The sequence below is a fragment of the Hippocampus guttulatus genome, chromosome 7, assembly GCF_054856545.1.
Source record: "Hippocampus guttulatus isolate MCC_2025c chromosome 7, RoL_Hgut_1.0, whole genome shotgun sequence".
NCBI classification, from domain to species: Eukaryota; Metazoa; Chordata; class Actinopteri; order Syngnathiformes; family Syngnathidae; genus Hippocampus; species Hippocampus guttulatus.
This window is the reverse complement of record NC_141267.1, coordinates 19746129-19764342: the sequence shown is the minus strand read 5'-3', so window position 1 is coordinate 19764342 and position 18214 is coordinate 19746129. Positions and strand designations below refer to the sequence as shown.

At 42.5% G+C, this 18214-nt stretch overlaps 1 protein-coding gene across 8 annotated transcripts in view; it reads right to left on the bottom strand.

The window, feature by feature from the left end:
- Window positions 1-14633: 14633 nt before the first annotated feature.
- lpp (LIM domain containing preferred translocation partner in lipoma) overlaps window positions 14634-18214 on the bottom strand; it is a 91494-nt gene continuing 87913 nt past the window's right edge. For all 8 annotated transcript variants that reach the window (XM_086115076.1, XM_086115072.1, XM_086115075.1 and 5 more), the window contains 3 exons: window positions 16938-17116; window positions 16667-16787; window positions 14634-16479 (listed from right to left, as the gene is read on the bottom strand). In XM_086115076.1, the coding sequence (XP_085971202.1) occupies window positions 16351-16479; window positions 16667-16787; window positions 16938-17116 (429 nt within the window). In that variant the 3' untranslated portion in view covers window positions 14634-16350. The remainder of the gene's footprint in view (window positions 16480-16666; window positions 16788-16937; window positions 17117-18214) is intronic.

Here is an 18214-nt window from a genome sequence, read left to right as displayed (position 1 = left end):
AAGCACTTGCATAATAATAAATAGCGTTGCGGGGACTGCGACATGCAGTTCAAGACCAGCCTTTGCCCCCCCCCCCCCACAACCACTTTTTTTTTCCCATGAAAACTTTGTTTTCCCTGTGGCGCTTGAAAAAAAAAAGATAAGTCTTCTCTGCTTCATTCCACATGGAGGAGATGATGAAACCACTAAGTGGCAGTGTTATTCCAGTCATGGTGAACGCAGGCTGCACCTCAGAGCGGGGCTCACTTTTAGGCAAGAGTAAATACATGTGATGTTACAACATGCTTCTTGTGTAATGCGGGCTGCCGTGTCAAATGAGGGCATATTGACTAAATGGTTACATACAGTGGTACTACCACTTACGAAATTAATTGGTTCTGGAAGAAATTTCTTAACTGGAACATTTTGGAAGTAGATAAATTCGTTCCAAAAAAAAAAAAAAAGAATCAGGCATGAATGTTTTCTAAACATAATACATAACAAATACATGTTATGATTAGATTATAACACAATAAAAGAGAGCTGTGCATAATGTTAAAAAAAAGAATAAACAATAAAAAGTGTTCTCTGTCAGAAGTGGTTTTTGCCGTTTTGTAAAGAACGGATCCAAGGACGTTTGCTTTTGTCCGCTGCTGTCAGGCTATTGAATAGACGGCCCTGAAAACCTGGACCCATTTTTAATATGCTCATATTTATATTTATTTATATACTTTTTGTCTTCTACTTTCTCCCTTTCATAATTTTGCTGCTGTAAATTTCTCCATTGTGAGACAAATAAAGGTTTGCTTATCTTATCTTTTAACAATCCTTTGACAATGTCCAAGGCAAACATCAGCATAGTGAGCGATCGCCCGACTGGTAAACACTTTTTCTGGGTGATTCACATTGACGTAAAACTATCGGAATGCGTCACTGCCGGAAGGGCGAATGACGAGGACGCTGCATAGACGCGTACCGATCTATCTAGCTCGCGTGGTGGGATGCCTCCAAGTGGCGCGAGGGGGGAACGCCGGGGCTCTTGGGCCCCAGTTGCGGCTAAATGCCCACCAGCCGGCGGGGGAGGAGGTGGGGCCTCACCGGAAGGTGAGGCGCCCAGGGCTCACCCCGCTGGAACGGAGGGAAGTGGGAGTAGCCGCCCCACAACCCTCCTTAAACAAAAATCAGGCGAGGGCCCTTCCGGGGCCCGCACTGAGTGTGAACCTCGCGGGGCACCAGCGAGAGTCGTACCGGGTGTGGGACCCGGGAGGGGGGGCAAGTCCCTGACGGGGGCCGATTGCCCAGGAAGGAAGGAAGGATCTATCTAGCTAGCTACACAATTGCGATTGAGGTCCCTCTTAAGGCAATGGGATGCCAGGAAGATGCCGGGTAATAGCCAATGGCAGAGCAGCTATGAGTATGTTGCGTTCAGGAAACACCGGAGGTGCAAGTAGCACACCATACTTGAAATTTCTTTCCTAACAAGAGGCAATATTTTCCCGTTGAGGCGTTTCGTAAATTGGACATTTTGTATGAAGAGACGTTCGTAAGTAGAGGTACCACTATATATGTTAAGCTATCACGAGGACCGTTAGTTTGAAACATGACTGCTGGTAATTTATATATGACTCTGCTCTTACTCAAATTCGACCTGGTGAAGGGTGTTTTTTGGGGGGGGGGGGGGTTATTACATCATCATATGAAATCATAATTACAACATAATCTATTTGACAAAGCCTCAAAAAAGACCCTTAATTTGAGGTATGTCTACGTGGGTCATTGGAAACTAATTTATGACCCTGTTAACAGTCATATTTCAGGTCCGACCTTGTACTGGTCAAATTTGATCTGAGCTGTTGAACGGCTGAACATGGGGCAAGAATGGGAAGGAATTCCACCTACAAAGCTTCCAACAATGAAGTGTCCTCAGTTCTCAAATTGGTTGAACATGATTTGGAAATCATTATATTCAGTTGTTTTTATTTATGTTTCACCTCACTGGAATTCGGCTTGAAAGGCATCGGTCATATTAACAGGATAATGACAGATCTGGAAAGCTCTCATCCCGACCTTTTATTTGTCAACGTCTTGCTGATTGTTTTATGACCACGTTACGTGTCACATTTGACGTGCCCTCCGAAAAAGTTTTTGCGTCAATACATCTGTGAAATAATAACATACGGTAGTTACATATTTGAAAAGCCTGCATTATTATCATTCTTTAATTTGAGGCCTGACTCCACGTGGTACAAATCAAATGGTTTCATTATCCTCAGGACTAGTTCAATTTGTTTTGGTTACTGAGTCGTAATAGGACGATGAATTGATAGCATGGATACAGATCTGAAAGGTCCTCATCAAGACCTTTTGGAGGGGGGTGGTGGGGGGGAATGGTTGCGAAATAAAATTGTGTCACTTAGCACCTTTAATTCATCGTCTCTGCTGAGGCTTTTAGGACTCACAAATCAAAGGCAGCAATTTCCTGGCTATTTTTTCTTGCCAGTCACTCTGCGCTCAAGGCTGCAGTGCAACAACATCACACTTTATGGAAAATTGTGTGTGTGTGTAGGGTGCTTCCAGCTGCGTATCCACGGCGACACAGGAGGCCATAAAGCAACTGAGAGCCTCTTTCACAAAGACAGATTACGCAAAAGTGTCACATCAGAGACGTAACAGAAGCCTTGGTGTGTATCCGCGTTTACACAAAAGCCAACAAAGGCGGGATACTGCCGCGAACTGCGCACTTAACCACATCCAACACAGCATCCCACAATCAAATAAGTAGATAACGGTGGTGTATGGCATCAATATGGCCTCATATGATTGGTAATAAACAAAACCCATGCTACATTTTCCTGGTAACAGGGTCATTGCAAGGAATTTAACCTGAAATTAAAGGTCATGATGAGCGCTTTCCAGACAAGTAACTTTGCTGCCAATATGTGTTAGATGTTATTGATCAAGTATCAAGTACAACTTTATTGTCCAACGTGCTCATGAAATTTCCTCCCTCTTAAACAGACAACAGACAACAAGAGGAGCCGCTGCGGGTGCCCGCGCCGCCATATTATGACATAATCACCAATGTGACCAAGTACAGAGTCATAAATCACAGGTGGCAGCCCACGTTTGTAACAATCTACAGTACATGGAGCCATACCTCATATCAGAGGTCTTTATGAAAGCTTTGCAGATGTTTAAAAATATGCCCTCATATGATGACAATAAAACAAAACAAAACAAAAAACCCCTCCTGTTCTAGCTCCAATTTGACTCTCAACAGTGTCACGAATAAAACGTTACTACTCAGTCGTCAATAGATTTGTAACAACCCACACGGGGTCAGACCTAAAATTAAAGGTATTGATGAGGCCTTTTCAGATCTGTCATTTTTAGGATCACGATAAACCCTCTAATGATGACGTATAAACACACCCCCCCCATCACCACTCAAAAACAAAAATTGCATAATATAACCAGTAACAGTCATAAATCAATTCACAAAAGGTCTTAATGTGAGCTTCCGAGATGTATTACAGTGAAACTCCTCTACAACGAAACCTGCATGGGCGAAAATACCCCCTAGTGTGAAAACATTTTCATGCATGAAAGCCATTCCCGCTTTTCTGCTCCCCCTATGATGAAAAGTCCCACTGTTCTACTATACGAAATATTTTTCTCCGAGATAAAATTTGCCACAGTGAAAAGTCCGCTGTTGTGAAAATTTTCTTGCTGCAAACATGATTTCGTTGTAGAGGAGTTTCACTCTATTCCATTGACTGCGCGTAGAGCTACATACTAACAAAAAATGAACCAACTGCTTATTCAACCTGCAGGTTGCTGCTTTTTTTTACACCAAAATACGTCTCCCTCACTCACTCACTAACTGCCGGTGACAAATACGAATAGAATATTCCTGGAAATCCTCCCCGGCACCTGACGGAAAAGCCTTGGCCGCAATTCACCTTAAAAAGGGTGTCAGGGTTGAGCCGAGGTTACGGAAAGAAAAATAGGAAAAAAAAGCTGTAATTTAGGACGGCGGGGCCAGGGGTGAAGCAAGCGTTCAGGTAGTCATCCAAACAAACAAACAAACAAACAAACAAACAACATCGTGGACGGGGAGGAGGAGGAGGAGTGTGCCAGTTCACAGATTTGTCATGCAATGCCTGCAGGGAGACAGTGCATTTTCTGCTCGGCCTCCAAATCACTTTCTGCTCTGCCGAGCCAGCGCACACAGCCTCGTGTGTGTGATGTATCCAGCCTGATTGCTCCCCCGTCATCGTTAACGGGGTGAAAAAAAAAAATCTAAATTCCACCTGTGTGAGGGTTTTTTTTTTGATTTGGGGATAATTTCTAGTTATTTTGCGGATTTCTATTATACAAGGTAATGGTTGTCATGAATAACTGGCAACAGAAGTCGTGATAGCATTAATTTTATATACACCGGTGCCGTGCAATATCTAATCCGTTCTGTGAGCGCACTTGTAGCTCAAATTTGTTTCAGGTTCAGCCGCAACCGAAAAACAGACATTTTTTAAAATAAGAAAATGACAAATAGCGAAAATCCATTATCCACATGCCCATTATAAATATAGTGTTGGGGGAGGGGGGGGGAGAACAACTTTTTTTTTAACTCGAAAAAATATTTTTTTCAATGCCAGCCATTTTCCAAAAAGAGATCCGATTGAGTGCCAGCCAAATTGGTGCATTCGGCCTCATCTTTCAAGGCTCACAGAATATTTTGTTTTATGACTGTGTAAACACAGAAACTACCAAATGAAAGATTGGACAACAACAAAAAAAAAGTTTGCTTGTGCAAATTACTTTGATGCAAATAATTGCTTTTAATATTTTTTTCTATATAATGCCAACAATGAAAATGTGCTTTTGATGTTAAAATAACGTCTTCACCACCAGTGTAACAATTTCACATTTGACAAACTGTTTGCACGCTATTTAGTAGTAGTAGTATTTTGTAGTGTGTGTGTGCATTGACCTCACTCGCGTGTACATTACCTCACCTTCGAGTTCTAAATTTAAATCCTCACCATCATCTTTTCTCTCTCTTGTGACATTCTTAGCAGTTAATATAACGTGACCAACAAATCCAATGCCTCTTGTAACGATCACACGTTCAAAGCTCTGCATTTCCACATTCCATTGAGACAAGCTGATCTCATCCTAAAGACCCCCAATGCCGCCATCTATGGACACCGTCAGCCCCGTCGTGTATTTCAATTGTATGCGCATCTATGGAATGGATTATTTATTTATTCATTTTTACTCTGTGGATTATTTCTAGACTTCTTGCAGACATCCCTTGCGGCATACCCGCGTCGAACACTTAGTACAATCGCGCATCTCAGTAGTTCCTCGTGATAACCACCACCATGCACAATAGAAATGAGTAGAACGGCTACAAATAATCCACCAGAGTAAAAAAAAAAAAAGTTCACGGCATCCACAGTCACGCGTACATAAAGCAAGCGTTCCCCTCGCCGTTTATTAATAATTGATTTAACACCTCAGGCATGCTCAGTCATGCATGCATGTCATGTATACGTCATAATTACCGCTTCTTTTTGCTTGACTCGACACATTTTTGGTTTGTGCGGGCGCGTGAGAATGATGATGCCTCTGATACGCCCACAGTGTCACTTCCCAGCATTCCCCTTTCAGCTCGTCTCTTTTATGGGGGGGCAATGAAAGTTAATTTGCGGTAGCGAGGCAAGGAAATGAGCGAAGACTTGCTTGAAAATGTCCAAAAGAAAAAAAAACATTCTTGCCTTGCCGAAGTGAAGCGAGCATCCGGATTAAAAAAAAAACCCCAAAAAGTTCATTTCCACCTTCGTGTTGATTCACTCATGTTAGCGTAGCTTGTTTGGAGGGGGCTACTAAGAATAGCTCGGCTGACCCACTTTTTCAATTGGGCTGAGTGTTATTGTGCAAAAGGAGAGATCACAGCAGACTGTGCAAGTAGACCTTGTTGACTCTGTGGATTATTTCCAGACGTTCTGTTTATTTCTATTGTGCAAAGTGGCGCACATTATGACTCACCGGCGAGGACCCATCACTAAAATAATGCTGCGACACCTCTCCATTGCCAGTGGCGAGTTTTGTTGTTGTTTTTTAACTCTTTTAACTCTACTCTAATGCTTAACTCATTCAGTACCAGCCAATTCTAGACCAGGTCTGAAAAGACGTTTAAAAACGTCTTTGGGAGTGAATGAGTTAACAAGTATTCTGTCATTTGGTAATAAATTTTTTTTCCCCCTTTGATTCGAGAGTAATGATCTAAAGTAGAAGCCCTGTATGATAGCAGTGAAGGGCCAAGTCGCACGCAACAGAAGGAGCAACACAATGTGTGTTAAATTGAAGCAAAAAATAAAAAATAAAAATAGCAGTGTTTGTCTTAACATTCTGTTTCATGATGTCATTACGATGTGATTTTCTGATCAGCTTTATCCTCACACAGGTCAACGGGGCACGCCGGAGCCTATCCCAGCGGTCTCGGGGGACACCCTGAACCGGTCGCCAGCCAATCGCAGGGCACACAGAGACGAACAACCATCCATGCTCACGCTCACACCTACGGACCCCCACAAAACCCACGCAGGCACGGGGAGAACATGCAAACTCCACACAGGGAGGCCGGTCCCGGAATCGAACGCACGACCTCTGCACTGTGAGGTCAACGCGCTAACCACTAGAGCACCGGGCCGCTAAGTACAATGATATACATTATTTTTTCTTTTAAAAAACGACATTTGTGCTGTTTTTTTTTTTTTTTGGAGGGAGGCCTGGACATTTCCACTCATTCCAATAAAATCGATTCAACCTAAATCCCATTGTTCCATTACCTTGTGCGATAGAAATAAACATAATCACAAATATGATTAAAAAAAATAATCATAACAGAAAACAAAAGGAGTCGAAGAGCTGAAAATAAATGAATAAATAAATAAAAAACCCGGACAACCTCGCCGCTACCGCCACCCATCTCGACGCCTTCTCATCAATGAATGACAAGTTCTGCAATTTGAGGCTGGGGAAGAGAAAGGAAGCATCGCTCCTATGGCAACAGAACATTGCTTAAATGAAGACAAACAGGCGGCCTCTGAACCTCCACCTACACACACGCACGCACACACACACACACGCACACAAACACACACGTTAACTTTGTAGCTGATTGCCAAAGGCTGCGCTTAAGTAGGTCGCGCCTGGGAATCATTGTATTAAGCACCGTAAATAGATATAAACAGCAGAACAATAACGACGCGTCGGCATCTTTTTGGAGGGCTGTGCCCCCCCCCCCCACCGCCCAACACACACACACAAAAAATTCACGGCATGTGCCATTTATTTATTTATTTTTTACTCGTCTTTTTAGTGTGAAAAGCATTTAAAAAAAGCCAATTATGAGCAGACAGACGCGCCGTGATAACATTGTTGGCAAAATGAACTCTTATGAATGAGGCAGATAAGACCAGGACACTCCACTTAACACATGCCAATGACCTTTTGTGAGGAGTGGCTGATTAGAGAGGCTGAAAGGAAGTGAGCGGTGAAAGACAGGAAGTCAATTTGCAGGCTACTCGCGCACGTGCCGACGGTTTCGCCCACAGGAAGTTGGATCGTCTTCTTCATATTTGTGCTTTGATTGACACTTAGCCTCAGCCGAGGGGTGGACAAACTTGGGCTCGGGGGGGCCACTAACAAAGTAACAGTAGCCAGGTAACCCCCCCCCCCCCCCTTTGGACTCAAGACACAAAAACTAATAAAAACCAATTGAAACAAACTGAACGAAGAAAAAACAAAAAATTAAACTACATGTCTACGTTGTCTGCTGCAGCTTCCCCGAGTGAGCTTTTCTTTCAACGTCAGAGCAGATGGCTGGCAAGACGCGCCGAGGTAAAAAAAAAAAGAAAAAAAAAAGCATGTGCGTGCGGCTTGAGAGCTCTCTGAATGCCATCCACCCGTCATTCTATTCATCCATCTACTCATCATCCTTTATCTCTCCTCTGGCTTGGCCACCTGCCGGGGGGGGGGGGGGGGCTGACGCTCATACACAAACTCAAACACATCGCCAAAAACAAACAATGCACACAATCCTGTTTTGACGTGATTGACACCCGTGACGTCATTACTCCTTATGTACTGTCTTCCATTTTGTCTCACATTGTTTCTGTGGTGTCAAGTTCCCGCTCGGTGTCAAGTTCCCGCTAATCACACTTCCTGCCTGCTTCATTTTGGTCCGAGGCACTTCCTGCCTGCTTCAAGTAACTTTACACGCTTCCTGTCAGTGTCAGGTTTCTGCTCATCGCACTTCCTCTGCCTGCTTCATGTTGCTCCTAAGCACTTCCCGGAAGTAGCTGTTTCTCAAATTTTTTTTGTCAATTCTTGTGATCTTGCGAAACGTCATCAGTCGCAGGCCGAGGAAGCACTGGCCCAGTCGAAAGTATATTTAAACCAAGAACGCACAGGGTAACTGGATGTCTGCTAGCTTAAACCAAGAATGCATCGGCTAGGCTAGGAAAACAAACCAAGATGCATTCCGTGCTAGCTACCACCACGTAAATACGTCAGAGTCGGGGTGGGGGGTTAACGAGTCCACGGCCGTTCCAATTTACAAAGAGGCTTGCGTTCTTCATATTGAGATGCAGCCATTGTTCCGAAGCACTTCCTGTCTGTTTTGTGCTCCTATTAAGTACTTTTTGCTCACGTCACGTTATTTCCAAGCACTTCCTGCCTGCTTCCCATCAATGTTTTCTGGGAACAAGGACGGACGATTTCTGGCCTCGTCGTTCTCCCGTGTCAAGTCAAAGGCTTCCACCTAAGAGAGCTGACAACTACACGCAACAACACGTGACTGTGCTCTGCCTTTTTTTTCCCGTGCCAGCTCGCAGTCGTCCTTTACGCTCTTAATTCTTAATGATTTCTTCAAATGCAAGCGGGTATCACTCACATTTTTCCCGCCCTAGGTGCCACATTCCGAGATGTAAATCCGAGACTAACCCACAATTTAAGCTCCCGCCGGCGCTACGCGCGTGCATCGATACGTGTGTGTGTGTGTGTGTGTTGTGCGATTGTAAGCGTGCGATGCAAAAAGCCCAACCACAGCACAACATCTGCAAAACGACTTCCAGCGTGTAGGTCGTGAATCATTGACGAGCGGCGCGGAGCAAAAAACACGCGTGGCCGGCGAGCAGCGAGGAGGCTAATGCTAAAAACACGGAGGGGTAATTAAACTTTAAGAGGGGATGAGTTGAGGAGAGCGGGGGGGGGGGGGGGGGGGGAGGCGTTTAATCAAGGATAACAAGTTTAACGCAGAGCTTGATACCGAGTGGCCAATGTCCTGTTCTTCATAACTCAGTCATTTTGAAGCGAAATGCATCTTGGGATATTTTCCCAGTCTTCACAAGTAACTAACCGATGCAGCCTTGGTTTAAGCTAGCAGACAAGAACAACCTCTTAAGAACAAACATCAATGCCAATTGATCAGCCACTGCTTCTAAGAACTTTCTGGCTGTTTAGCTCTTATTTTATTTTTCTATTTATTAATTTCATTGGGAAAGTGCACATGAATCAACACAAGAATAAACAGTGTAAATGGGCCGGACTTAGCATAAATGCTAGTTTTCAACCAGTTTCTTAAGATAAACATAGCTCCAAAGTAGGGCCCGTGTGTGTTTCTTGTTGCTGTTAAGCATTTCCTGTGCGCATTACATTGCTCAAAATCTCAATTTGCAGGTTTTACTCTGCTCCTAAGCACTTCCTGTCTGCGTTACGTTGCTCATGAGCACTTCCTGTCAGCTTCACGTTGCACCTGTTCACTTCCTGTTTGCTTTGGATTAGCTTTCGTGATGTTGCCAGGCACTTCCTGTCTTCTTTTCATTCCTCCCGAGCGTTTCCTGTCTTCTTCGTTCCTACACCCTCACCATGTTTTTTTTTTTTGCACAAATTCCTGAATATGTTACATCGACTCCACACTACACTAAGATGCCTTCCTGATGTTTTTACATGGTTCCATAACACTTTGTGTCAATTTTCATTGTTTACACAACACATGAAATCCGCTTCGTATGTTTCGAAAATGCTCGCTGCCCCTGACTCATGTTCCTCCCTCGTACACCTTAAAGTTGCTCAAGACAGAAAAAAACATTTGAAATTAAATAACAGCCAGTAGATGCAAATTGAAAAATGGATGACATGCAAAATATTTTTAACTTAAAAAAAAAATTAAAAATCAATTTCTCCGCTTGTGCAGCATGCCGATGATAAAACATTTGTTCCCGACGTGACAGTAGCTGATGTTGCGTTAATCCAGTGCACAGACTAAAGTCAATGATAGTACACACAACCTGTGACATTCAGCTGTTAACACACGCGCGTGCACGCACACACTCGCGAACCCCGCACTGCTAATCCAGCAAATCCCCCCCAACGCACACAAACACACACACACACACACACACACACACACACACACACACACACACACACACACACACTTCCTCTCCTCCCAAATCCCCTTAATCACAGCCGCTTGATCCCCGACAAAAAACAGTCCGCATAAATCAACCGGGGATAAAATGAGACCTCAGCCAGGGTGAGACGACGTGAGGAACAGGGGGAACAGTGTTTATTTTATTTTATTTATTTATTTTGGAAGGAATACATTAAGTGACATTTAGGTATTTATCACCTCAGAAAGTGAATGGACAAATTGTAGAATTAAGTCAAACAGCAGTGGCACAACTTCATCTCGTGGTTCCAAAACCCTGAGAATGCATTGAAGAAAAAAAAGCGGGATTGACAAATTTTTTGGTGTGTTCCGCTGCTTTGATTAATTTAATTAAACACATACATGGATTAACCCATTGATAATTTTTTTAATAGTTAAAAAATATATATAATTTTTTTAGAAATGTAAATATGACATTATTTAGTATATTTTTCAAGCTAAATTATACATTTTTTTTCACACGATATGGTGTAATATACTAAATAAAATCAAAATAATTGGTTGGTAAATTAATTTGATTTAAATATTTTTTGATAAATCATTTGATGCTGCTGAAAGCAACTGAAAGTAAAAGTGTTTAATTGATTGATTGATTGATTTGGTCCCTTACAGTTGAAATAACAAAATAATAAAAAATGTATATAATTTTAGTACTATCTCAAAGTTATTTGAGAGAATTGAATCAAAATAGAGATGACTAATTATGACATTGAAGTTATTGTGTTATTTTGACTGATATGCGCAACGCTTCTTCCCCCGTGTGGCTAAGAGCTAACAAAAGTTGTGTGAGTTTGGGTGTTTTTCGGCTTGGATGAGTTAGCAAAAGAGCGTTGGGGGACATTTGCTGTGAATAATTCATCGCTCTGGTCTTTGTTGTGTGTCCAAAGGATTTTTAAAAAAATAAAAATAATTGTAGCTCCACTCACAAACAAATAATTGTCTGTCAAGAGAATAAAAAAAAAAATTAAACCTTTTTTGTTAATATCAAGAAATAAAACATCTATTTCAATAGCTTTGCACTCATGAAATTTACCAGGACACGTTAAGGACGAGAACATTCAATTAAATGTCATGTGGAGAAAATTGTTATTCATGCTGAGAGTTGTATTAATATATACACACCGCTAATAGACTCATTGACTTGAGTGCGCACATATTTACATTGAACACATCGAACAGTGCAGCTGGAGTTCAACCCAATTATCATTGTTGATACACACAGCTGATACCAGCGAATCTGAATGAAAATCGAGAAACTTTTCAAATCACTTTTCATCAGGACTTATTGTCACGTGAAGAAATGATATTAATCACAAGACACTCGCAAGAAATGGAGTTAATGCTAATACCCTGCTAACGGAAGTGGTGATAGGGTAACAGCTAAAATAGTACTTAGCATACAGGCTAATATCGAGGTGACAATGCCAAAACCGAGCGGATTTTGATTTGAATGAAATTTGCTGAACTTGTTGATAGTGATGACACGACACAAAATATCAAACTTTAAGTTGAATTGTTGGGAAAGGTGAATTCAACGAGGAATCCAAATCTGACGTGAAGTGCGTAAAAAGGAGCTGCAATAGCGGCTATACAGAGTAGATAAAATGCTGGCTAATTTAGCGGGGAAGCTAGTGGAAAACATGGCATCTAAAGTAGGAGCTAATATAAATCAAACTACATACTTTTGGCGTAAGAATCATTTATCTAGCTGACCTTTGTCTGGCCTGCCGCACTCTCACAGAGTGTGATCCTCGTAGCGCTTCAGTAGTGCTAGCGGAGTGAGCGGCATCTGCTTGATATTCATGGCGGGAGCGTCGTGAGGATCTGGGATAAGTCTTCCGACTTTAGTGACTTACGGGCGGGAGCGCTACGGAAAGGTAACGCGGTTCTCATGATTTAAGGAGGTCTTTTGAGGCGGCACCTTGCGACCTCGGGGCTAAGAAAAGAAAGAGAAACACCGGCTTTCACTTTTCAACCTTTTCATTCTCGCGCGGAACTGTTAAGAAAGACAAAGACGATACCGGAATGACTGGAACAGTACACTGGTTTCCTTGACAGCTTGTCACAGCGCTTACACTTGACTAAAACAACGTCTAATGCGGCATCTCCTAAGCAGTTTAATAATCGAGCTAATAGAGTGGCTAATATGGATGAAGAACATCACAGAACACAGCATGCTAGTTTCCTTGACAACAAGTCACACAAATACTCACTTTTCTGCTACACGAGTCACAGGGAGAGACAAAAAGGGTAACGTTACAAAGCTAAAAGAGAACGCTACCACTGATGCTAACACAATTGCCAAAACATAGCGGCTAATAGTCTGAGATTGAACAGTAAAAGTTTCTGTCTGCGCGTTACTCGCTAGCGGACGAACTTTTGGCGGTTTGTAAATTGCAGTCGCTTCTTTGCTCTCAAACTCAGCTAGCAGCAACCTTAAGTGATGTCACGCATGCTGCCATCGCAACATCTTTGATCCGCGGCACCCTCGTACTGGTCAAAGGAAATTTCAATCTTGCTCCACTCTCTCATCTCTGAAAAGCTTCAAACAACATGTGCATCCAGAGGGAATAAAATTCTGCACCTCCTGAGTGTGCAGTGCGAATGCCAAGGGAGCTATGACAGTGATCCAGACTGCGCCTTAATGGTGGCAATTTGCCCCTAAAATTTGAGACAATGCAAGTAAATTTTTCATCAACTCGTGACTGTGCGATCACTAAATTTGCCGATTAAAAAAAAAAAAAAAAAGATTCTTGAATATTTTTGATGCTGACAGACCTCTGCATCCACACTTCAGCCCATTTATCAGTAATATAGTGAAAATGAGTGACGTGAATATTTATTTCGCAAAGCAACTTAAAGTGTGCACCCCTACATTTTCCACTTGCACCCCAAAAACATTCTGGTTGGTGGCCACTGAGCTACTTGTAAAAAAAAAAAAAAAAGTTCTCAATTTCCAAGCCTGGACAAACAAAGGCCAAATGAGAAATAAAGGATGCCAACTAAAAACGCATTGAAGAAAGTATAATGCTGATAGGACACAAGCTAACATGCCAAGTGCTAAGTGCTAGCTAATGTGCTTTTAGAATGAAAGATCAAAGTGCTAAATGTGATCTCACCGAAGACTAGCCCACAATGCTAACTAAAGCCCGCATCTCACTTAGTGGCGACGGTTTGCGCGCAAATGTTTTTTTGTTTTTTTTTGTCAGGGTTTGTTAAAGGTTGCAAACAGGCTCACAAACAGTTTCTTTTGTCACCACTCTTCAACCCCTGAGACCTCCTGTTTCATCCCCCCTTTCGTTCGAATGTAGCCCCTTTCTCCCTCTTTCATCCACCTTTAACCCCGCTGTACCTCTTCACTGCTTCCTGCGGAATAATTCAGCGTACTAGAAAACGTTTAAGCAGGAGGGGGAAAAAGAGCCAGCAGAGAAAGAGAGACAGTGGAGTCACGGCGGGATATTTATGCAGAAGAGGGGACAGTATGGAGGAGGGGGAGGGAGGGTGTGCACCGTGTTGGCCAGGGGGCGCATCACTCATCAATTTGTTTGTAAACAACAGATTTATGCGCACTAAAGCGAGCAGAGAGCCGCCGGCGACTTAGGCACCGCACGCGAACGCATGAACAACGAGCTCAGCGCTTTTTGGCCTGCAGGAGCCAAGGAACATGGGGGGAAAAAAAAGATGACCAGGAAATCTCCAGTCGTGCTGGCACGGCAACAGCAACTAAAACACAGATAGAAACACGGAATGACTCTATATTACTCAATAGATTTGGAAGAAAAAGCTAAAAAAAAAACTTTGGCAAAAGTAGCTAACAGAAGACAATATCCTAACTATGACCAGGAAAAAGCTAACTTGTTAATGAAGCACTGATAAGGCAAGCACGCTTCAAAAAATGCTAACATACCGACATGAGACAAGCTCACCTATTAACTAGGCTCTGCCGAAAAAGCTAACACAAGATCAGTTTAGCTAATAGGGTAAGAAAGATGTAGCTGATAAGGTTAGCACACCTAAAGGAGACAAGCAAAGAAAAAAAACCCGTAACAGAAGAACAGCTAATATGCTAACTATGATCTTGTTTGAAAAATCAAACATCCTAATGACCAACAACAACAAAGAGAATAGATGCTGTTGCATTTTTTATTATTATGGAAGGGGAAAAAAAGCAAACAAAATCAAACACCACGGTGTGGTTGCGTGTCAGCAAGCCATCTTTTTTGTTTACTTTGGTCACAAAGGGGCAAAGGCACTTTTTTTTTTTCAAACAAAAAGAAAGCAAGCTAACAACACAACGGCATTAAAAAACATTAACATTTTAAAAAATAATCGCGTTACGTCGTTCATTATGTGCGAACCATTTAGTGCTACCGTCATATGTTTGGACTAGCTTAGCATAAATGGCAGGAAATGATGAAAATCTGGGAGCGTGTCGTACACTTGGAAATAAAAAAACAAAAATCCCCAAAACTACAATTCTCTCTTAGATACATGTTTTTTTTTCCTGCTAGGATAACTAGCATCTATTATGATCGAAGAAAATGTCCACTGCAAGTCTTGGGCATGCCTTGCTGAGCACAGCGGCGAGAAACAGTAAGGATGGGGTGTCGTACACTTGGTCGTCAAACTACAACGCTCCCCGAGTTAGCTGTCTTTATGCTAAGCTACACTAACTGCAGCTTCAAAAATGCTCAAACTGCATTCTGTTAGCTTGTCCTAAGCTTGAAATGTCTGCAGCTAGTTGCCAAATAGCCTAGCTTAGCATAATGGTGACATAAATCTGCAAGTGTGACTTACATTTTTCGAATCAAACTATAGCACTCTCAGTAAGCTGCCTTCATGCTAAGTTAGGCTACTTGTAGCTTCTATCATGACGATAGAATGAATCGTCTGCTTATTAGCTTTGCTTAGTATAAAGACGGGAAACGATGAGTCGAGTGAAATACTGGTAGTAGCGTTAGGCGGTGGTGTACCGATGGTGTTAGAAAGATAGCAATGAGGATGGTATGCTCTGTACATGTAAAAAAAAAAAAAAAAAAAAAAAAAAATCCTTAACCCATAAAAATTTTGATAAAGTGTCCATGCGACTGACATTAGCCAAGTAAGTGGCAAAGTTTCTGATAACACGTAAACAAAGAGAAAGTTGCATATTTTTTTCTGCATAGGAGGAATGATAGTTCATGAAGAGGCACAAAGGCTAAAACGCGAGGCTTTGTTAGTCGAATTTTAGCATGATTTTGATCAGTAAAAATGATAAAGAAAATGTTGGAATCGTCAAAAATGGCAAAAATGTTGATGCCTTTTTGCTGATTAGTCTAGTTTAGCATAAATGTGGCATGTTTGGTCACACAGTCATAATCTAACGTGATCCAATCTACATGCTAAAATATGATATCTATAGCTTTGAAAATGCTCCTAAGGTAGGCGACAATACTGATTAGCCTAGCTCATCACGAAACGTGGGAAATGTTAAGAATCTGCTGGCTAATTGTAGATTTCATCACGATCTTGGTTTGTCGTAAACTTTGGAGCCAAGACTATGGCAAATGATAGCGTTGGTACAATGGTGACAAATGCTAAAAATTTGCAAGCGTGTTGTTGGGAATCAAAATAGATTTTACTGCCCTTAAATACGTTTTGTGACAATTTGTAATTTCAGTTTTTAGTAATCTATGTTCAAATATAGTCATTGTTAATTTTAATTTATTTAGCAGTTAGCCATCTTTATGCTAAGCTAGGCTAGCTGTATTATACAGCAATTCTAATTGTATTTATCGAAGCGCGCGAGGAAAAGCATGTATGCTAGCAAGTCAAAGGAAGGAAGAAGAAAAATACTGGTTGCCCGTTCAGAGGTCAGTGGTGGCCTTGGCAGAGAGCGCTTGGATACGTCCCGTGTTACAGTTCTTGCACAGGACGTGTCCATCCAGAGGGTAACAGCCCTGGTTGTCACCCTCAGACAGCAGAGAGCCGCAGTCCTGTCCCCAAAACACAGACAATGTTAGCATGCTATCACATCTTAGCTTAGGATTCATGCCAAGCTAGGCTAATCAATGAAAACCGCAACACTTTTCATGAGAAAAAATGTCCCAAAACGTAGAATGTTTTCGGAGGTGCAGTTAGCGTTGGTGAGGTGAATCTGTATTAAGAAGTAGTTGTACGTACTTCACAGCGGTAACAGTGGACGTGGAAGTCTCTGTCCAGAGCCACGATGCGAACCGTCTCCTCCTGACCGGGAGCGGGCATGATGGGTTCAGAACACACGCAGCAGCGGGGCGCAAACTTCCTGCTCAGCCACAACAACACAAACAACAAAAGGTATTGCTACTTTTTAATGTTTGTTAATTATATTACTACTAAAACCACTACTACTGCAAGTACTTCGACTACCACTACTATTATTGCAATTGGTCCTCGTTTGGTGTGGCGTCCTCACTTGTGGAAGTCGTGTATGCAGTGGATGTGGTTGGAGGCGTCGACAGTGAAGGGCACGCCGTCCAGACTGCGCTTGCAGACCACGCAGGTAAAGCAGTGAGGGTGGTAGGCCTTGCCCGTGGCCCTCAAGATGCGCTCCATGATGGGCTTGCTACACATGCTGCACGTCTCCAGTGTGTTCTGCAAACACACACGTATACACATAAGTCCAGGCTTGGCTTTTTGCGTGAAAAAAAGCCCCCCAAAAACCCTTGGGGATTTTCGCCTTGCTATCCAAGAGCCAGAAATGGGTTGTTCGAAATTTTTAAAATGACGAGTCGTAACCAACAGAAGCCGGAAAAGCCACGCTAATTGCTAAGCTAACGCAAGATTGGCACGTAACCGTTTAACAATGGAATTAAGTGCTTGGGTGAAGGAGAATTGCTCCTAAGAATGAGAAAGTTGCTCCTCAAACGAAGTCAGTGATTCGCCAAAATGCTCCTCGATATTTTAGGCCACGAGTCTGGTGAAGGTTGTTTTTTTTTTTTTTTTGCGATGGTATGTCCTCACATTGCCTGGCAAGGCTGCGGATGCCCTCAGAGCCACAGTGGAGTGCGAGAGTGGTGGTAAATATTTCCACTTTGTGATGACTGCAGGCTTTCTCCCGCCAGGACGCTTGGGCAGGCGGCCCGTGGCGGAGGCAGCGGCGGACGTGTGTGTATGTATGTATGTATGTATGTGTGTGTGTGTTTGGGGAAGTGTGGGGGCGGGGTTGAATCGCTTCTGCGGAATCTCCTTCGCTTTTGTTATTCGCCGACAGTCAGTCAACAATTTGTGGTGGTTAGGGACCAAGACCCGCCCTTTATAAATTGGCCATTCAGTTATTCATATCTTTATTGTTTTAATCATTAGGGGGACCAAAAAAAAAGTTATTTTATTCATTATATATATTTTTTAATTGTCTGATTAATCGGTTATCCGAATTTTACTCTGCCAAATATTTTGCGGAATTAAAAAAACACAATTAAATAAAAAGTCAAGCCCGAGTTTCTACACAGCACAATATTCCAGAGCACGATTTTACTTTATGATTTATAATGCGTAAGAAATGTTTTTGTTGTTGTTTTGTTGAGGGTTTCAATGTATAAATTGGATTTTTGTGGAAAGATGATACAAGTACCACAGCCTTCCCTTTTTCCTGGATCTGTTCTCCGCCATAGCCGTTTTGCACGCTCGGGCAGGCTGAAGCGCACATGCTTCAGTTGCCTTCAAAATTTGCCATCCCCCCCCCCCCCGGCC